Source organism: Trachemys scripta, chromosome 19 (genome assembly GCF_013100865.1).
Source record: "Trachemys scripta elegans isolate TJP31775 chromosome 19, CAS_Tse_1.0, whole genome shotgun sequence".
Taxonomy (NCBI): Eukaryota; Metazoa; Chordata; order Testudines; family Emydidae; genus Trachemys; species Trachemys scripta.
Window position 1 is genome coordinate 21528365 of NC_048316.1, and position 22068 is coordinate 21550432.

Below are 22068 nucleotides of genomic sequence, written 5' to 3' on the forward strand. Positions count from 1 at the left end.
CCCCCCCCCAGACATGGACATGTGAATTTTTGTTTTCTGCCCGTGACCTGTCTGCAACTTTTACTAAAAATACCTGTGACTAAAACGTAGCCTTAATCATGACTGATTGCACAGTATCAGAGGGGTAGCCGTGTTAGTCTGAATCTGTAAAAAGCAACAGAGGGTCCTGTGGCATCTTTAAGACTAACAGAAGTATTGGGAGCGTAAGCTTTCGTGGGTAAGAACCTCACTTCTTCAGATGCAAGACTTGCATCTGAAGAAGTGAGGTTCTTACCCACGAAAGCTTACGCTCCCAATACTTCTGTTAGTCTTAAAGATGCCACAGGACCCTCTGTTGCTTTTTACAGATTCAGACTAACACGGCTACCCCTCTGATACTGTGCAATCAGTCATGATTAAGGCTACGTTTTAGTCACAGGTATTTTTAGTAAAAGTTGCAGACAGGTCACGGGCAGAAAACAAAAATTCACATGTCCATGTCTGGGGGGGGGGCCGAGAGGGGCGCCATGGGTACTTAGGGGTGGGGGGGCAGCGGCCTGGAGGCACTTGGGGGGGGTGCTCCATGAGGGGAGAGTTTGGCGGGGCTGGCAGGCTCCCTATCCGGCTCCACGCCTCCCCAGAAGCAGCAAAATCCTAGGCGGAGGCGCGGCCCAGCAGCTCTGTGCGCTGTCTCTGCGCCAAGCGCTGTCTCCGCAGCTCCCATTGGCTGGGAACTGTGGCCAATGGGAGCTGTGGGGGAGGTGCTTGCAGGTGGAGGCTGTGCACAGAGCTCCTGGCAGTGCCTCCGCCTAGAAGCCAAGAGATGTCGCCTCTTCCAGGGAGCCTCCCAACCCGCCCCTGAGGTAAGCACCGCCCTGAGTCCTCACCCCCTTCTGTGCCCCCTCCCACATCCAAACTCCTGCTGGGGAGAGGGGCACGGTGGCCCAAGACTCCCCTATCAGCTGCCAGTACATATGGCCCAGGGGCTGCCTGAGCTGCTCAGGTGGCCCCCGGGCCAGCTGCACCGGCTGCTGCAGAAGTCCTAGAGGTCCTAGAAAGTCATGGAGACACTCACACCCTTAGTCATGATTATTTGTGGCATGGGATCCATTCCCTTCCTTCCTTGTACATTAAGACAATACAAACTCTATGGACGTGCAGGATAAAAAATACTTTCTCTCATTAAGCATTTCGGTGTCCTCAATATCAGGAATATAATCAAATTGCTGGGTATGTTATAAGCCTTACATGAGATGCTGTATAATATTAAATGATGGATAGTTAGTTGCATCCTCTACTATCCATGTCTTCAAGTCTCCCTTTTTGTGCAGAATATTGGCACTTTTAATAGACTATAACTGCTCTACTTTGGAGGTATTATCGTAATGTAATTGTAGCAATTAGGCCTTCAGGTCTGTTTGGGACAATTAATGGCTATGTGACAAGCATGTATGCATTATTGTCAGTTGATATGAATTAACAATGCAAGCTCCACCGCTAAAACTAATGAGAGATGCACACTTTTGGATTAATAAAGCTGTATTCTCAAGTAGAACGTTTAAAATGACTTTTTTAACCCTTTTTCGTTGTTGTTGTGCATTGTAATTGACAGTCCCACAAGGCTAATATAAAACTGCAGAGCAGAATGATGAAACGCCATAAAAATAAGCATTTTGAAAATATTTCTCTAGAAAATTACTAATTTCATTATAAATTGATCTGTGACTTTGGTCCACATAAAAAATAAATGACATTAAATATTGGGGCCATCAAAAGTTCAGGTTTCGTTATCCTGAGCTAACCTCAGATTGTTCTTGTAAAATGCTCTTTTCACCTTATGTGTTCAAAATTTTCCATTTAATTAAGTGTATCAGCTAATCTGTTTTCTCTGTAATAGACCCTTAATTTTGCAGAGGAGGAAACTACTTCCTTCATGGTGCTTTCTTCAGAGTCCAGTGCTTGATCTGTTAGGTCTGGCTTGCATCCAAAAATATCATAAAGGTTTTTCCCTTATGAATTTCCACTACCATCATCTTATATGCATATGTTGGGAACCTTTTTCATCTCTAATTCCAGAGGATTGTTACAATTTCTTTCTCTCCAGTAGTTTCCTGACCCCGTTGAATAATTTTTGTCTGATTACCAGGTTAGGCCATCTTTGATGTTCATGACCATAATCTACTCTGAAGAGAGAGATGATGAGAGGGGACAGTGGTTACTCCTGAGGGCATTCTGTGCCAAAAAATTAAAAATTCTGTGCACAATATTTTAAAATTCTGCAAGTTTTATTTGTCAATAAATAAATGCAGAGGCTCCAGCATGGCAGTGGGGGAGCACAATGGCTGTATGAAGGTGGGAGATCATCCTACGGTAGGGGTGGGCAAACTATGGCCTGCCGGCTGGGTCTGGCCCCTGAGCCATTTTAAGCCGGCCTACAAGCGCCTGCTGGGGAGCCGGGTCGGGGGCCGCACCACTCAGCTCCCGGAAGCCGCGGCATGGCCCCGCTCCAAGGGTCGGGGGCAGCTCCATGCATAGGAGCTGGATAAGGGACATGCCACTGCTTCCGGGAGCCACTTGAGGTAAGCGCTGCTTGGAGCCTGCACCCCTGAGCCTCTCCCCATTCCCCAACCCCCTACCCCAGCCCTGATCCCCCTCCTGCTTTCCAAATCTCTCGATCCTAGCACGGGGCACCCTCCTGCACCCCAAACCTCTCATCCCCAGCCTCACCCACATCCAGAACCTGCACTCTTTCCTGCACCCCTGCCCCAGCCCTGATCCCCCTCTGAACCCCTCAGTCCCAGCCCAGAGCACCCTCCTACACCCCAAACTCCTCATCCCCCAGCTCCACCCTGGAGCCTGTACCCCCAGCCAGAGTCCTCGCCCCCTTCTGCACCCCAACCCCAATTTTGTGAGCATTCATGGTCCACTATACAATTTCTATTCCCCGATGTGGCCCTCAGGCCAAAAAGTTTGCCCACCCCTGCTCTACAACCTCCCCACCCCCAGGACACGGACTCAGTGGTGAGGCTGCACCTGACCCTAACACAGCACAAGGCCTGGGCCTGACCCAGATACACCCTGGGGCCCTGCACCTCAGCACCAGGCGCACCAGGTGTGGGGCAAGCAGGCTCAACCAGGCAAGATCCAAGTGTGGAAGGGCTCAGAGTGGGTGGGATCCAAGTGTGAAGTGAGAGGATTCTGTGTGGGACAATCTGGGTGTGCAGACGGCTCAGTGGGGGATCTAGGGATGGGGGGTTCCAGGTGCAGGGGCAATGGGACTCTGCAGGGGTTTCCAGGTGAAAGTGGTTGGGGCTCAGCGGCGGGGTCTGGAGGAGTGGGGCTTGGTAGGGTAGGGGTCTGGGTGCAGCTAGTTGGGGGACAGTGGCATGGGGGTCTGGATGTGGAAACTCAAGTTGGTGCAGGGGGGGTGGGGGTTGAGTGTGGAGCTCAGTGGGGAGTGGCATGGGTGCAGGGGGGCTCCAGATGCTGGGGTTGAGGTTCAGTGGGGTGGGGTTCAGGTATGGAGGGCTAGGGAGGCTCCGGGTGTACGGGGTGAGGCTTGGTATGGGTGTCTGAGCATAGGCGGTCCAGATGCATGGGGTTGAGCAGATGGGAGAGCAGCTCCCTGTGCAGCGACCTCTCCCCTGCACAGCTGATGAGCGATGGGGGCAGGAAGCAGGGGAGGATGCCGAGCTTCCTGCAGCTGGGGGAGGTTTCTGGGGGTGGGTCTGACACAGCCCCAGCCAGTCCTTGCAGGGGAAGAGGAAGTCCCGTCCTCTCCAGCCCAGCTGGGACTAGCAGCTGATCCCGGCTTAGGGTAGGAGCCACTGGCTGGGGTGTCCCCAGCCCTGCAGTGATTTACCTCTCCTCCCGGTGCCTGAAACAATGTACCTGCGCAGCTAGGGAGTGGGGCTTGACTGCTCTTTCCGCTTCCCTTTGCTTCCCAGCCAGAAAGTCATTTTTCTGCAGAGAAGCAAAGGAATCTGTGGGGGATGTGAATTCTGTGCACGCGCAGTGGCGCACAATTCTCCCAGGAGTAGATGGTCAGGGTCTTTGCCTTCCAGATGGTACAACATTTGTACATTCTGATCAGATTTTCCACCTCTCACTGTAGCTTATTGGTCTGTTTTCATAAATCTTATGATGTTAGCGCAATTACTTGCACAGTCTTGTTTTCATGTCCCTGATGGTTTCTGGAAATCATCCCAGTCCTGCTTTCCCCATATGGTGAGCCTAGGTTAATAATTGGTCAAATTTAGCAACTGTTTCATTAAATTCTATTTTAAAACAATCCAGTCTGACCTTCATTTATTGTAATAAATCCAGGAATGGAGTGTTGCTATTTTTTCTTTGGGAAATTGGCAGGAGTTCAGACTTTGTCAGAATGAGAGACGATGACAGGTCAGTGGCATTGAAGACTTGTTCTAATACTAAAGAAATAGAGCCAAGGAGTTTCCCCGGTGTGTTTTTCTGTATCTTGTGGCTAACAAACCCATTTCATTCTGGGGTAGACTATAGAAAGAGAAGAAACTTTTAAATAGTTCTTAGCTAGCCTCTACTCCCTCAAGTACAGCAACTTTTCAAGTTTTTTTCTTCCCACGGTTGGTTAATACCCACTTTAAAGGTTGAGCATCATTCTTTCCTATGTTAGTGTTTGGTTGTTTGCTGTTTGCAGTTCACTGCTTTACCCTCTGTACTGAAATTAATATTATTCTCATTTTGTTGTGCATCAGCATTGTTACCACACCTTGTAATACCACCGGGCTTTTGACTCAGCAGCAGTAGTTAAATAGTGAGGGCTCAGTTGTGTTGTACCTCTCACCTTTACAACTATAAGTCAGGCAAAAATTATGGCTGTCAGCAATGAAGTAGCATAGTTTCTCATATATGAAATACTATGTTTTCCCACCGTGTTGAGTCTTGCACATAAATTTGATGCCTGAATTGCAGCGCAGTGACCTTTTTGGCATAGCTGTTACCAGGATAACTCATAAATGCTTTCTCTTAATTCGTTATCTTACTGATTGTCAGTTTTTTCTTTGTCAGTTTCCTGAAAAATAGTTCAAGATAAATGATATGTAATTGGCATCAGTTTTTAATAATATTTGGTACACCTCACTTCATATTTTCCTCTCGCACAGAATTAATTCCACCCAACTGGATGTAATAAGGCACTCTCTTGATCAAAAGACTCAAGTGATGGAGTGGCATACAGCTTTTTGTGCACTGTTTGTGCAGTTCACTTTTTTCAAGATGGGCATTATGGAAAGCGGAATCTGCCATGTTTAATTATGGATTCTGACTGTGTGAGTGTCTTGTGGAGCTTCACATTCGAAGCGATTGCTACCGAAATGTGGAGTTTTAAATGCAGTAACGCTTTCAGAAGGGTAGTCATGGGATGTATGGAGAGAACATGTTAGACAAAATTTTCAGTGCCTGAAGTTAGGCACCTAAAGCAATATTTAGGCAAATAAATCATGGTAGCCTTATTTTTCCAGAGGTATGTAGCACATGCAGCTTCATTTTTAAGTCAATAAAAGTTGTGGGGTGCCCAGCAGCTTTGAAAATCAAACCACTTTTTTAGGTACCTAATTTGAAGCACCCATGAGTGCAGGGCCACCCAGAGGATTCAGGGGGCCTGGGGCAAAGTGGGGGAGGTGCGGCGTTTGTACTCACCTGGCGCTGGTCCGGGTCTTTGGTGGCATTTCGGTGGTGGGGGGCCCTGCAGTCGCTCCGCATCTTCGGCAGCAATGAAGGGCCCCCCGCCACCAAAGACCCGGATTGGCGCCAGGCCAGGGCTCGCGGGGCCCCTGTGGGGTTTGGGGCAAACTGCCCCACTTGCCCGCCCCCCCGGGCGACCCTGCATGAGTGGGAAAACATTAGCCCTTGTGTGTGCTTGTATCCTCTATCCTGGTTCTGTTCTTGCCCTTAATTTCTCTTCCTGTTCTGTGGATTTCTGTCTTTCCTTTCCTTTTGTTGCATTTGAATCTGCTGCTCAGGCCAGTGGTGCTGGGACACTTTTAATAGTGGGGGAGCTGAAAGCAAGCCCCCTAACCCTGTCCATGCTCCCCCCTCCCAGAGCTGGGACCAGGAGCAGGACCATGTCTCCAGGAGGGGGGGGGGTGGGAGGACCAGATGGGGGTAAGGGAGCCAAGAGCCCTGTGTAAAACCTGGGGGTACTGTAGCACCCATAGCTCCCGTGCCTATGGCTCAGGCACATGGTTTTATAAATCCAAAGGGCAATCACGGTAGATTAAGATCTTTCTGTTTTTCAATAGGAATGCTGTTTTAAGAATGTATTGGGTTAGCTTTTAAAATAAGTAGCTATAATTCTTAAACCATACTGTTGCTGTGAGTAAGCACTGAAATCCTACCTCCAGGAGGAAACTTAATCATTGATGGGATAGAAATAAAGGCTGAAGGTGACTCTTCTGTATAAGTTGCTTTTTTTCATTTTATTCGAAGTGCTGACACAGGTGTCAGATTATAAGGGTGTAAAATCTACTTCTGCATTCATACAAGTAATCTCTTAAATCTGTTTTAGTGCTGTGAAACTTTTGCTGAGTATGTGCAGAACAAAAATGCTTTCTTGGATTTCTCCATGCAGGTGACCTATGCATATCAGAAAATGAAAGGAGGGTTGTTTCTAAAGAAGCCTGGAAAAAGCTCAAGCAGTATTTTCCAAAGGCCCCAGAATTTCCAAATAGCAAAGAATGCTGTTCCCAGTGCAAGGTATCTGAACATCTGATGGCTTTGTAAGCCTTTCACAGTTCATGTATGGTGGTAGCTCTAGCTTTCATGTTGGCATTCACCTGGCTTAAAATGTATGGGAGGAAAAAAATCTGCTTTTACCTTTTTAATAGCACCTTTGAAAACAAACACAAGTGACCAAAAGGACTCTTTGTTTTCACACAGATTCTGGAAAGAGAAGGAGAGGAAAATGAAGCCCTGCATAAGATGATGGCAAGTGAGCAGAAGACTGCTCTGCAGAACCTGTTCCAAGACAAATCCAGACCATGTCTTGGTAGCTGGCCTCAGGTACAAAGACTAAGAAAGGTTGATGGTCTACCAGATCTGGGAAAAGGCTATTGGTGTACTCTTGTGTTTGATAATAGATCAGAATTTTACATTCTATTAGAAGGGAATTTGTGTGTGTAATCCTTGAGCAAAATATTAGACCATGCAAACATGGTGTACAGCTTATTGAAAAAATGTTCCTTTAAGCACTGACTTGGATACTCTCTTTGGATAAAGAACTCCAGGGTGCTCTTTTGACTGGCATTTGTAGAAGTGTGTATCTTTCAAGAGAATGTCCTTTTAAAAGGACAAAGAATAGCAAATATTAGTTAAAGTAAACTTCCTCCAGTACTGTCTGTGTGTCTTAAGTATTGACCTGGCCCTATTTCTGCAGTGTTTTGAGTACCTCACAAACTTGAATTGTTCTTGCAACCCCTCTGCGAAGCTGAGCAGGGCCATTATCCCCATTGTACAGATGGGGAACTAAGTCTCTCTGTGCCTGCGAGATGTGCTCAGGGGTGTCTGGGACAGAGCAGGGAACTGAACCTGGATCTCCTGAGTCCTAAGTTGACATTGGAGCTGACCTTATTGCATGGAGGTTGATACTTGATCAGAGAGAAATTTAGTGTTTTTCCCCTTCCATCCAAATGTCACTCGAACATCAGTAAACCACTCTTTCAGCCTAATCTTGAATCCCAGCTAGCTTCTCAATGTCCCCTCCCCTTCTCCCCCTCCCACCCCTCCCCTCCCCCATGCGTCTCCAGGCCTCCTACCTGGATCTTATTTCCTACCTTTTGCTCCCACATCCACCACTTCTTGACCCTATCTGTAATCATCCATCTTTCCTCCAGCATCCTATGTGGTGCTAGCTTTCCAGAGAGGAGATGTTTGTGTATGTCTGGATGGGGAAAGGCTGCTGTGAAAAGTTGTATGCTGAAAAGCTCTTTGGGGCCGTATGTGGGAGCAGGCTAGAACAACCCAGCTCAGGGGGAAGAAGTAAGAGTAGAAATGGCAGCCCACAATCCAATAAGTTTTTTTACCTTTTTTTGTTCTTTCTTTCAAAAGAGGAGCTGTTTCCACTGTTCTTGTTTTGCAAGGCGAGTCTTAAATTTACCAAAGAAAGGAATTTCCTTTTTATCAACCAATTGCTGATATAATTAGTGCCACAGTGGCTTGCTCTTTGGTGTTAGGGTGATACTTTATCGGTTAATTTGTTTATTGGAATATATCTTAAATTTTTTTCTGTCCTGAGAAGTACATCCTCGTCTGAGGGCAGCATTTGGTCCTTGCTCTCCTCAATACATTGTAGAAGAAAGTAACTGGACAATAGTTATATTACCTACACCTGCTGCTCCCATGGTACTGAGCCAGCAGTAAGAGCAGCACCTTCGAACAATTTCACATGGAAGCGGTACTAATTAATTTTCTGCACCATAGGACTGGGTTTAGAGCACTAGCTGTTGATGCGGTGCTGGAGAATTCCTTTCTGAACTCTACTGGAGGGGGAAGGGTGTTTGTTTTGCTATACACTTGGTGTGTCTTTCTTCCAGCAGCAGGCAAAAACTCTAGAGAGGGGGTGGAGTGCCTTTAAGCAGCGAACAAGTCACAGGTAGGGTAGGGGTTGTGAATGTTTGGAGCCAGTCTTGATAGGAGTAGCAAAGCTGTTTTCACTGTCACCTCACTGAGCGTGTGTGGGGGTATTGTGGTAGCAGCAAGAGGAGTGTTTTATACACATTAATATTTCTCTGTTTGAATGCAACTTTTGAACACCACATCGAATCAATTCCAAAATTTCAGGGACTGTTCTAACATCAGTGGGCAGAACCCTGTTGATTTTGGTGAAAACCAGAAAGGGGAAATGACGGGATGACAGCCCTGGCTTCTCATTAACACATCCAGCAAGTTCAGTGTTCTCTGTAATTTTCTGTAGATCAAAGAACCAGTTCATGGCTGACATTGCTGCATAACTCCATCCCCATCCCAGCTCTGCCCCTCCCCCCAATAGAGTTCAACATGTTGATGCCCTGAATGACTTAAGAATGGTGGAGGAAATAAGGATGCACACAGAGACCCTGGGATGGAGGGAGAATAGGGTGCTCTGGCATGAGGGGACAGAGGAATGGGGACATACAGCCCCGAAGGAGAAAATGAAGGATAATGGTATGGGGGATACACAGTGGCATGGGGCAGAGAGAACGGGGGGATCCTGGTATGGGCAGAGGGGAGAAATAAGGGGGACAACGCCCCTGGCATGTGTGTTGGGCTGGGGGTTATAGGGAGTCCCTGAAATAATGGGAATGGGAGGCTGGCACACAGGGAACTTGGGGGTGGGGAATGGAAGAATGCCAGTAGCCCCTTTTGTGTGCAGCGAGATCTGCCCATCGAAGCAGAAAAGTCTGCAACTCTATATATATATATAGTATAATATGCTCTGGTTAATCACAGGTTGTGTATGCCATAAGGCTTGCTGGAGTTCAGTAGAAATGATTTATACAATGGATTGAAGATAATTGGGTACAAAACTGAATTAACTTTCTAATATAATATAAGCAGTAACACAAGGGTTCACTGTGTACTCTGTTCTTGGTACTTGATCTCAAATTATTGTAGTTGGCTTTCAGAAGTCACACTTGAATGGAGTTATTGTAAAGAATGTTAGGATCTTGAAAAGGAGCAAGTATAACCAAGACAGTGAAAACTTAGGTTTTTTCTATCTCCATTGTTAGGTTAATTTAAATGAAGTCTGTTTTTCCAGGAGACAGATGAGCTCTACATTGTATCACAGTTTTTTGTAGAAGAATGGAGGAAATTTGTAAGGTAAATTGGTTCATATTTTAAATCTTCACTGAACTCCTTTTATTCCTTTTAGGTTTATATGTAGTAATTTGATTTTTGGATGATGTTTGTATGGTGCAGTGTAGAATTGTGCTAAAATTAAAATATCTTGCTGTGTAGTGACTGACGTAGAAATAAGGAAGCACTGGGATTTTTAAGCTGGTATTGGTTATTATAGGTTCTGAAAAACAGCGAATGTTCATGTTTACTCTGTCTCGAGGAGAAGGTCAAGTTAGATAGCAGATTGATTAGTTTGTTCTCATGACTAAAGCTATCTCCTGGTCAAAGGACATAACTCAGTCCTGCTTCTGTAGTCTGTCATTAATAGGAGATAATCTCCCTTCAGTGCTAGATACAAGAGTAACATCCCAAGATCAAAAAAAAACGCATGATTCCCTGAGCCTAGCAGTCTAATACTACTGAATTTTGGCTACTTTTCTATAAAATCACAAATTTAAATACCCTACTTATCTCTCTTCTCAGTGCTATTTGCTGACTTTTGATTTCTTGTTAAGGAGATAGCATAACTGTGTGATGTCTAACTAGAGCTCAGTGAACCCCCCCCCCCCCAAATTATGCTAGTTTTGAATCAGTTTTTCTCACCAAAATGAAAATTGTTTGGGTCAAACAAAAGAACATATTGAATGTTGTTTCAAATCAGCCTTTTCAAAACAATGTCCATTCAAAACATTTAAAAAAACCGCAGGCTGTTTTCATCTGAAATAATTTGCCAGATTTGACCCACGTTCATGAGTAGTTTCCATGCCCATATGTGTATTTTTTTGGTAAATGTACTTATCTGCCAGAAAAATTCACTTCGCTCTGTCTAACCGTGCTAAGTACACATTTGTTTTCCCTTCTCCTGTTTGAGCAGGAGGCCTACAAGATGCAGTCCTGTATCATCAGTAGGAAACAGTGCTCTTCTCTGCCCACATGGGGGCCTCATGTTCACATTTGCTTCCATGACCAAAGAAGACTCTAAACTGTGAGTTTCTTCTGTTCACTTGTCTTCCTTTGTCAGGTATTTCTCTCTCCGCCTCCAGAAATATGTGAATCAAATAACTCGCGAGAACAGTACTGTTGATCTCTTTAATTGTAACATTTCCCTCTGAGATATCTGTTTTTGAATTACCTTGATGTGAAAACCCCTTTACACCTTTAGATAAATCTTCATGCGGAAAGTACCGTACATGTTTAGTGATAAGTGCTCTGCAGAAGCAAGGCTAGCGTTGACGAAAGAAATATGATCAGTAAAGTAAAGTTTATTATTAGGAATTGAATGAGCTCAGGTGAGAGTATTATTTGACACTGGAAACTCACTTCCTTACCTTTACCATCAGAATGGATGCAAATCTTCTCAAAGTTGATTTCCACAAGACATATCTTCAAAGTATTAGATACCATCAATGGATTTCATGCTTTGTGGGATTGCTTCTTCAGTGGCACAGAGCCAAATGTAACGCATCTTCCACTTTCATACTTTTTCTTCCATCTCAATCCTTCCTCCCTGCATAGTTTTGCTTTAGGTGGTAGAGAGACTATTTTTGTTAACATTTAAAAGGTTCTGAAACCTAGAGCCCAGTGCACTTGTAAGGCTTGTGCACAGAGTTTCCTTTAATGATGACTAAGCTACACAGCTGTAATTGAATACTTGTGGTTTGTTTTTTCTATGTCATGAAGCATGTTGTGTTTCTTTGCACAGTATAGCTCTAATATGGCCCAGTGAGTGGGAGGCAATACAAAAACTGTTTGTTGTGGATCACGTTATCAAAATCCTCAGAATGCAAACTGCTGAGACGAGCCCTGAGAGCACGCTTTTCGATTCTGAGCCCAGTAAGTGAGTCTTCTCTTCACCAGTGTCTGTAGAATAGCTTTTCCAACTGGTACTGGCTCCCTTGTGGGGTTTGGAGAGGGAGCTGCCATTTTAGCATACGTAGTCAGAAGTTAAGGGAGGAGTGGAAAAGAGAGATGCCAGTTTCTCAAGGCAGGTCTACACTAACCCCCCAATTCGAACTAAGGTACGCAACTTCAGCTACCTGAATAACGTAGCTGAAGTTCGAAGTACCTTAGTTCAAACTTACCTCGGTCCAGACGTGGCAGGCAGGCTCCCCTGTCGACTTCGCGTACTCCTCTCACCGAGCTGGAGTACCGCAGTCGACGGCGAGCACTTCCGGGTTCGACTTCTCATCCAGACAAGACGCGATAAGTCGAACCCAGAAGTTCAGTTTGCTTGCTGCCGAACTACCGGGTAAGTGTAGACCTACCCTTAGTAACAGCTACAGAGTTTGGAAAATATACTCCCATTGTGCAGGCTACTCTCAATTTAATCATGAAGGTGGTGAATATTTGTAGCAGTGCCTTGTGTAATGTCACTGTCACCAAAATATCTGTTCGCATTTTAACCATATTTTCCTTGTTTATCCTTCTAGAGCTGTGTCCAGAATGCAGAGAAGGATTGTTGTGCCAGCAGCAGAGGGACCTGCGTGAGTACACCCAGGCCACCATCTATGTACATAAAGTGGTGGATAATAAAAAGGTACTGATCCCTCACTGCTAATCTTCACTGAATTTTGTTAAAGGTAAACTGTACTGAGTAGTAGCCAAGATAGCTCTAAAAATAGTTATCAATTAATATATATTAGAAAAGAGGATTCCTGTGCCACATGAGAAATTACTCAGCATGTTTCTGTGCCTCCATTCTGCAAATGGGGCTCTCAGTGGGAGCTGCTAGGTTGAGGATATCTCTTCAGCATACCTGACTTTTGATGATACTAGAGACGGTTTGAAGCAATCTGCTTGCTTTCTTATTAGAAACCCTTGGAAAAAGCACCAATGCTATTGTAACTCTTCAAACTACTGATTTAAACCAAACCAAAATGTCCTCCTAAATATTAAACTTTCATTACAGTAGATTTGGATGTTTAATATATTTTTTTTCCAGTGCTCGCTACTGGTGAGTCAAGATGCTTTTTAAAAATCAAACACAAGGTTAGGTTATAAATTTACTATACCAAAAACCTAAACAGCATTTTACAGGGTAAATGATGCCCTAGAACTTGCTTTACAAATACCTGAAGGTTCTTACAGTAAGCTTCCAGTCTTCTTTTAGGTGTGTTTTAATGCTCTATAGTTCTGGGTGAGAAACCAAGACTCATTATAGGAAAACTCCTCAGATAAGCTGACAAGAACCAGATGATGATAGCACGATAGAGGCACTTCAGTGTGGGACGGTCACAGGATTTTGTTGTACTAGGAGTTTTTCAGAGGGCATAGTGGATAGGAGGGACAGATTTTACTAAGGCCCATCAGCCCATGAGTTGGGCTAAATGTAGCCCTGCTTCATCATGCTGTTCAGATTGGGAGTGTGGTTTGAGGATTCAAGGGGAGTGATAGTGCTGGGAAAGGCAAACAGCTGGCTACCGACAGCTCCCTGAAACATTTTTAACTTTTCAGCTGTCAGGAGATTTGTGAACTCAGGCTCTTGTGAAGTGGCTGCACAGTGTATTATGTTCAGTTTGTGACATTTTATTCTATTTTGTTAGAGACAAACTAGCCAGTAACTCTTCTAAAGCATGTTAGGCCTACGTAGGGTAACCTTTCTCTCAAGGTGTGGCTCGAGTGTCTTCTCGGGTGCTAGCAGCGTGGAGAGGCATCTCCCCTCTCCTCACCTGGGTTTGGGTCCTGAGTTCTTTTTTGTGATGCCTGAGACTCAAGAGGTGCTGTCCCTTGGGAAAATGAATAATTCTACCCCTGCCTGCAAGGAGTTATAAAAGCCAGTACACAAGATACAATAAAATATATAAACAAAAACCCCAGTAAAGGAATGACAAACCCTAAAATAACAGTATAACAGAGGACTTCGCTGTGAATAGGAAAATTGGATCTGGGGAAGGGAAAGGGTTAGGGTTAATTAAAACATACTGACCAGAACCAACCATTTCCCACCTCCCAACCCTCTCAACTCTTCCTAACCCCCAGCTCCTTCCGTGGCACCTGCCCAGGTAGAATGTATGCTGGGTATGAGTCCAGAGATAAGTGCTGTGAGCTTTGGCCACTTTAAGAGTGGGCCCTTTTATTGTATCATCTTATTGTGGGGCAGGGTCCTCTGCTGGCTCCCTGATCTGGAGTCCTGTGGAGGTCTCAGTTGGCTCAGTCAGTGGTGTCAGGTCATATTTCTGTCACTTTGGACACTGGTCTCTGTAGGGTGGAATTGCCTGACCTACGCACTGAATCCCACAATAGATCAAAAGCTCCCTTTGGGGAGCGGGGGTTAATCAGAGACTCCCTGAGCAGCCCCAGTAAATTGCCTGTCCAGATCACCCCATGTGGAAGCCTCCCTTTTGGCCTCAGTAGGCGTTTCTAGTGCATTCTGTCTCCATGCCTGACTGCAGGCATGGTGGGAAATGATGTCGTAGGGCTCTAGTAGCCATTATTGTTGTATGTAGTCCATAGGGTAGGACCCTCTAGAGCAGTGTTTCTCAACCTTTTTGATACCAGGCACTGGCTTGCTGCCTTCCTAAACTGTGTCAGGGAGATCTCGGGGACTGGCGCCAGTCCGCGGACCGGTCATTGAGAAGCAGTGAGAGGCTCAGTCCACTGTTCCACTAGCCATGTGGGGATTACACTAGTAGCTGTAAGTGTACAAGCTAGCCCCTGTGGGCGAAGAAGGTGAAATAACTGTTGTTCATTTTATCCCATCTGCTATCAGTTTCAGAGGAAAATAAATGGAACAGTAAGAATTGTTTTCTTTTGGGTCAGGGCCAGATCCTGGGAGAGGCTCTGCCTTCTGAAGGGTGCTGAGCACCCTCAGTGCCCAGTGAAGTCAATAATAGTTGAGTGGCTCAGCTCCTTGCACGTTTAAATCTAGCTTTAAATAATGAGTATAAGAGTTAACAGAAGCAGCTAGGGCTCTGATGGCCTGCGAGTTGCTGAAAGTCATAGTTCTCAGACACACAAATTTGCTCTGTCTCTGCCAGAGGTGAGCCGATTTTGAGTACTAGAGTAGAATCTGCATGTAGGTAGAACTGGTGGGACCTTGCAAATTATTTCTAGATGAGATTTTTAATCTACTGGACCTCTACTCAGGAAAGTTTTTTTTTTTTTAAATGCCCTTGTACATGATTACATATATAAAAGTCTTAAATTGATGAGAAAAATCATTAGTACCAAAATGTTACTGCCCATTAACATTTGGTGTCATCGCACCAAGGTTTATGGTGTTCCTGGGAGTAACTGCTCAATAAACAGTGGGTATTTTAACTAATAACTTTCTGCAACACAGATTTATTTGGCTTTGTAAATCAATTAAGCTTTATTCATCACTACACTTGCCTTCAGTTCAGGGCAGATATAGGTACTTAGCAATAACTAGTATAAATTTAGTTAAAGATATATATGTAAATTTAGGGTGGAAGATGGGCAGTTTGTCTCTTCACCTTGCAGCCATGTGAGAACTTTGATAAACTGCTAATAACTTTGAGAATGCTGCAGTTCATGCTCAATGTTTAGATGACGTGCCGGTTTCTTTAATTGCAAAATACATGTATGGAGAAGCATACACCTATATGGGTTAGCATGCGTTGAGGCATTCAGGTGGGAGTATGCGTAACTTCCATATTTTCCCTTGAAAATTCCAGCCTCCGACACTATCTGAGGAGCCTAGCACATGTGTAAATACGTACGTTAGTGTAGGGTAGGTACATTTATCCTGAAGTAACATAGGGATAGATATGTATAAATTATTTATCTGTAGCTTACTTACAAATTAACTGCAGACAGACCAATAAATAACTAATGAGTACTTCTGTCAATCTGCTAAATGCAACCACATGGCTGACGTGTATGCGTCGTTTATGGCGAATATTAGTTTCTCTTAGTTACAGCTCTCTCAACACACTGAGGTTGGGTCGGAGAAAGAGCTGGCTGAAGGGGAAAGAGTTCCTGAGCAGCAGATGGTTTCTCCCATTTTAGACAGAATCCATTAAAAGATCATTTACAAGCTATAAGAGACAAAACTCTAGTTTATGTCCTAGGTTGATGCACTCCAAGTATCTGCCTAGGTTAGGGCTTCACAGTGCAGTTGGCGTTTTATCCCCTATGATTACTTGTCCTTGTGCCCTATTTAAGCTCATTTTATTAAGGTAGCACCCTTAAAAACGCTCTAAAAGCAGCTTGCAAAAAGGCTTGGGACAACCTGAGTTTGTGCTTTTGGAACAGAGTTGTGCAGTATGTGATTTGTGTAACTTCAGGTAATGAAGGAAGCTGCTCCAGAACTGAATGTGAGCAGTTCAGAAGCTGAAGAGGAAAGGGAGGAAGCCAAACCAGAAGGGGAACAGGATCCAGATTTTAATCAGGTAAAGATCTAAAAAGCTGCAAGGTTTGCAATTTTGAGTTTTTCCCTCTAGATAGCAAAGTGTCCAGCGCTGACAGTACAGCAACCTTCTTGTATTTACCGTTAGCCCTTGAAACCAGAAATATATCAAGCTTAAAATAAAGAAGCTATTGTTGTAATACCTTCTTAAAATTTAAATTTCCTTACCCTTTTGTTCCATTTGACAAACCAATTGCTCTTTGCTCTTGTGTGTCTCGTATGGTTGTGGAGCTGCTATTGTTTCGATTAGTTTCCTTGTTAGTACATTTTACGGGATATTGTGAAAATGTATTAATGTAAAGCACATTTTAAAGCTCTGATAGAAGGTGCTCTCCAGGTTCAAGGTTTTATTAAATTATTGAACATGTAGTTTTTGTGAACCCCACAAAAATGGTGGATTTTAAGTCATCTTTAAAAGCATTGTAGCCATGTTGGTCCCAGTATATCAGTCACGAAGTAAGTGAAGAAGAGTTCTGTGTAATTTGAAAGTTTGTACCTTTCACCACCAGAAGTTGATCCAATAAAAGATATTACCTCACTTAACTTACCTTCTTGAAAAGAAACTTAGAACTTAGAAGACTTTCATAGGTTTGGAATCTATGAAAATTTGGGCTTAGAATTCTTAAACTTTCCTAGTCCTAGTACATCTGTCCCAACACTGATGCATGCTCTTCTTGGTACCCATATTAATACTGAGGTATTTCCTTCAAGTGGTGGTAACACATACTGTTGTCTTACTCCTGACTTTGGCTGTTTCTTCCTTCCTGTACTCTTTTTGGAGAGAAGTGGTTACTACGGCATTAAATATTTAACACATGTTGAAAAGTGGTTCAGTACTCCATTCTGTTCTCAAGTTAAAAATGGAAATGTGGATATCTTTGAGCAAGTCCTTCAGTACTTGCAACCTCTCTGATGCCTGTGTGCGTCCGTTGATTATCACAGATGTACTTTAATATTTTGTGGCTTCTCTTGCTTAAATAGCTTATTTACAAGGCCACCTGGGCAAGAGGCAGATTGAAGAATTTGCATTGTCCATGAATTCAGTAAGCAAACTTCCTATTTCTGGCCCTTGTTCCTAGACTAATGGTGGTGCGAAACGACAGAAGATATCCCACCAGAACTACATTGTTTATCAAAAGCAAGGCATCAGACGGAGCACGCGACACAGAAAAGTCAGAGGGGAAAAGGCACTACTTGTTTCTGCCAACCAGACATTGAAAGAGCTGAAAATACAGGTGAGGAACTTCCTTTGTTCCTAAAAAACAGTGTTCACCTCTGCTGTCATGTGTGCACGCACACTGGTGACAAGGAAGTAAATCTAGACGTCTCGTACTCCTAGCTGTTGCCATTATTTTAGATTTTCCTATGTAAGAACTTATAAAAATACTCCAAGATCTGTCATGGTAACTCACAGCCAAATCTTGTTTCCCACTTCATGGATGAGGAAGGCTCTAAATACAGTAGAACTGTCACATTTCTGCACCAGATGGCGACAGTGCACAAGGGGGCTCTTGCAAAGCACTGCTCAGTGGTTCTCTGTGACGACATAGAAGGGGTGGGGCAGTGGCATCTACAATGATATACTAATCAGTGGCTCTGTTTTGTATGATGTCCTAAGACGCATGTTTTTTGACAGTATTATTGGTGTGTGTAGGATTTATATTTTGCTTTTGCACAAAATCGGTGTTTTATTGTGTTGGCACAGATCATGCACGCATTTTCAGTTGCTCCGTTTGACCAGAATTTGTCAATCGATGGGAAGATACTAAATGATGACACTGCAACACTTGGCGCCCTTGGAGTCATTCCAGAGTCAGTCATTTTATTGAAGGTAACGTGAGTATTGTGGTGGGCTGCTGAAAGGAAATGCTGACTTGCAACAGAAATGATATCAATTTAGAATTACACTAATACAATATTGAGATTATTCAGTAAAGCATTTGAGTCAGGAAATGTTGCAATTTGAACACTCTTCCTAGGATGCATGCATTGTCTTTAATTGTCTGATGTACGGTATCTGAGAAGTTAACATTTTTTCTACAACTGAAGGTATACGTGTAATGGATGTGAAAGCTGCTGTAGCGCATAAGCACAAGGCCATCAGAATTAAGGTTTTGCACTCAACTTTCACACTTAGATTTTTGAGCACTGAACTGTGTAATCTCTGTATAGTTCTTCATACTTAATTTCCTCTCCTCCTTTTTGAGGGAAGAAAAATCTTAAATTCTGTAAAGAGCCGTTGTTGATGGTGAAGGCAACTAATGCCTTAACTAGTGTCACTAGTAACTTGTGCACTTGTAAGTTTAACAGGTGCCAGTTGGGCAAAGGACAGTAAGTGCTTCCATATCTGTGCATGTACATGCCTTCGTAAGCTTGCAGCACAACAAAATACAATGGCCCCAGTTGGCATATGCTTAGTTGACTTCAGTGGGACTAAAGCATGGTAACTTAGGGTAACTTAAACAGCCCTTCCTAAACAGAGATACGTTACTGAACTGGGGATCCTAAAGCCTCAGAAGTGCTACCAGTCCTCTTTTTTTATTGTCCCCCAATCCCCACTGGAAAAACTTCTTTGACAGCAGATCTTTCTTTTCTTCTCCAGTCTGTTTAAATGCACATCTGCCAGGGTCTCTTGCTTAGCTAACAGAACTGGTAAACTTCTAGTATTCATGTTGTTTTATAGTTCTGTGTTTGGTTTGTTTTACAGGCTGATGAACCAATTGCAGATTATGCAGCAATGGATGATGTTATGCAAGGTAAAGAGGACTTCATAATTACACTCTAGAAACATTCTTCTTTGTGAAAACACATTATTAACACTATACTCTTTCCTGGTTGGTTGCTTCAACAAAAATTATTTGTGGTCATGTAGTACTGCATTTGGGACAGAAAATGTTAAGCATAAGAGAGGCTTATTTGTGGAGCTGAAGTCACCGTGTAGAAAGGTAGGAGAAATTAGCAAAAGACAGAAGTATTCAAGGTTTCCCTGTAGCCAGCACTTGAAAGTTGTTGAAGCTTGCAATATGCTATAATTCAGACACCTGATTCTTCTCTTAGAAGTCATGTTGTCATTAGAGGGTTCTGATGTGGTATCTTTCCTTTTCAGTTTGTATGCCTGAAGAAGGATTTAAAGGTAAGACACTTATTTCTTCTCCATTTATTTGAACCTACCTTAATTTCATCTTGAATGTGTGTAATCTTCTTTCTTGCTTTCTCACTTACAGGGACTGGTCTTCTTGGACACTAATGTTTTTTTATAACCTCTGGCAGCAGAGAAATGACCAGAAAGGAAGAGGATTTTGACATGGTAGGGCATTAAAGCAAAGGTGGATATAGGACTAAACAGTTGCTTGACTCTTCCAGAAGGCAGAAACCCATTCTGAAATGACTGCCCCAAATGCCTTATGTCAAAGCAGATTGCACTGAAGGGACATCCTGACTTCAAGAGAGCGATTCAGATTTTATATTTAATAAAACAGAAGTAAAAGTATAGTAGCAGTAACAATATATCATGTTTACAGACAGAAATTTCTAGCTGAGGAAGGGAGAGGCATTCTATTGTTTCCTTGCTCTGATTTCATACCACAGTCATCTGTCCATAAAGAAATAGTATTACAGTAGATCAAAAACATCTTGATCTGTCCTAAAGTAATTCTTTAGAGATAAACCTGCTTACAGATATCCTGTCTTTGATCCACTCTTACTCATTCAGTACAGCATGGAAGTGAAGAATTTGTTAATTGTGAAGAATGACTAGCTTTTTCAGACTTCATATATGTACCCCAAAATGTAAACTGATGGAAGGCTTTCACAGGCAAGACAATGGCTCTTCAACACAGAGATAAGGGGGATAAGGAACTGCCTTCTCTGCTGTCTCTGGAGGCTCTATCACACACCCATCCTTTTGCAGTTTCACTTTCAAATATGAAGATGATCCTAACTTTAATAATCACATGGTCTTTCTCTGTGAAATGTGTTTTTAGAAATGTTGGATATTTTAACAACTTTTGATAACATCTTCTCCAGTATGCTACTGCCAAGAGCCAGAAATCCATTTCCACTCCACTGATCAATTCAGGAATGTTGAATTAATCTTCACTAGAACATCAGAATCAGATACTGAAGGGGGTGAGGTGTCATACTTGGGGCACATTTTTCATGTGAAGAGATTTTTCCTTTTGTTTTCAGGAATGCGCTAATTTTTCTTTTACCATCTGTAATTCCCAGGGAGGATCTCTTCCTGACCCTATTAAATATTAGCTGGAAATAGCTTACCACTAAAATATTTAAAAGGACACTGTCAAGGTATCTTTAATAATAAAGTTAAATATTTCCTGGTAGCTTCATGCTCAACTGTGCTCCCTTAGCAAAATAGCCTCTTGCTGAGTTTGGGCTTCGGCAGTGTTTTATTATTGTTTTTAAATTGGCTGTTTAGAGCAGAACTACTGTATTTAACAATCCCATGAGCATTGCAGGCAGATTTAAGGGGTCGGGTGTGGAGGGTATATAAAAACATGGGCCCAGTAACCTTGATAGTGTTCTTTTTAACATTTACCTTTTATCAGAATAGTTATAGCTCTCCTTCATAAAATGATTTAACCTTTGTTCTTTTTCTCTATACTGTTTTAATCCATCTTTTTCCTCCCTCCCTCCAAAACCATTTAGGGAAGGTGGTAGGGAATTCAGGCAGCAGGTCTGGACCAGTGAGAGTGGCAAAACAATTGATATAAAATATCCTATTTGGAGCAGTTGCCAAGCCATAAATAATGGCTTGGAAATGATTCAGAAAAGGGGACTTAAAACTGAGATTATTTCTAATGTATCTTGATTTTGTACTTCAAGATACAGGGTTTGGATCCAATAAAAGGGCTGGATCTTAGAGAGATGAAACAGTGCAGCTGAGCAATTTATTCTTTCCCAAGGTAAAGACTTCAGTAAAAGTTCAATATGCTATTGTTAGTGCTTGATTAAGCAACTCTACTTCCCTTGAAAACAGGCATGTTTGCCTGAAAGAGATTTTATTCTTCTTTTTAGACTGAAGCACTCACTCATGTACATAGCCCCTGGAAATTTGATATTTTTTTCAATTTGCTGGTTTTTGGGGGGAGGGGGGCGGGAGGCCGTTTTGTTTTTTATTTTTGTTTTTTTGTTACTAGAGTCTCTTCCTTGAGATTACAATGTTCCAAAACTAAGTCTCTTAAACTTCACAGGGAAGAACTGTAAACCATGATGTATAAGTAGACACAATTACAGAGGTAATGTATAGATGTACCTAATGGCCTTGGTATTGCTGTTTCTTACAGCTGTGCAGGGGAAACAGGTACAAGATGTGATCAAAGGCACATTAACCGTTTTGTCTGTATTTGCAAACATATTGGACTAAAATTGTCATTTGAGCTGTTGAAGCCTTATTAAAGTGCATACACATGGTCTATCTTCTCGTATTTTAATGTATTGCATAAAGCATTTTTTTACATTGATCGATTCAGATATCTTCTGTAAAATTTGTATCTTCTTTTTCTAGCGTTTCTGAGAATTACACAGTTTGAAACTTTTTTCCTAGGAGTTGAACGTTCCATAAAGTGGGGAGTTGACAGTTTGATGGCAGGATCAATAGATAACTTTCCTACTGGCTTTATTTTTGTAGTAGAGTAAAAAAAACAAGTTTCACATGGGTCTCAGGATATTTAAACTGTAGCAGAACAATCGTACAGATTCCTCTAATAAGAAGCACTATATGTGTAAACACTTAAGCGCAGTCCAAATTGATTTTCTGATTGTTGACTATTCACCGTTCCCAAATTAATATCAGAGACAGCAGCTTAAATTGAATAATCTTGATCTGATACTTAGGCATATGGATCTCA

General features: G+C 42.9%; 1 protein-coding gene across 1 annotated transcript in view; it reads left to right on the forward strand.

Annotated features, from left to right (window-relative positions):
* Positions 1-21862, forward strand: part of USP48 (ubiquitin specific peptidase 48) — a gene marked incomplete in the record, with an annotated part of 50368 nt that extends 28506 nt beyond the window's left edge. Inside the window, 12 exon segments of the mRNA XM_034753034.1 lie at positions 6587-6711; positions 6895-7017; positions 9752-9813; positions 10706-10816; positions 11534-11664; positions 12261-12367; positions 16080-16184; positions 17281-17436; positions 17907-18032; positions 18909-18957; positions 19308-19334; positions 19426-21862. Of these exon segments, the coding sequence (XP_034608925.1) occupies positions 6587-6711; positions 6895-7017; positions 9752-9813; positions 10706-10816; positions 11534-11664; positions 12261-12367; positions 16080-16184; positions 17281-17436; positions 17907-18032; positions 18909-18957; positions 19308-19334; positions 19426-19448 (1145 nt within the window).
* Between the last annotated feature and the right edge of the window lie 206 nt (positions 21863-22068).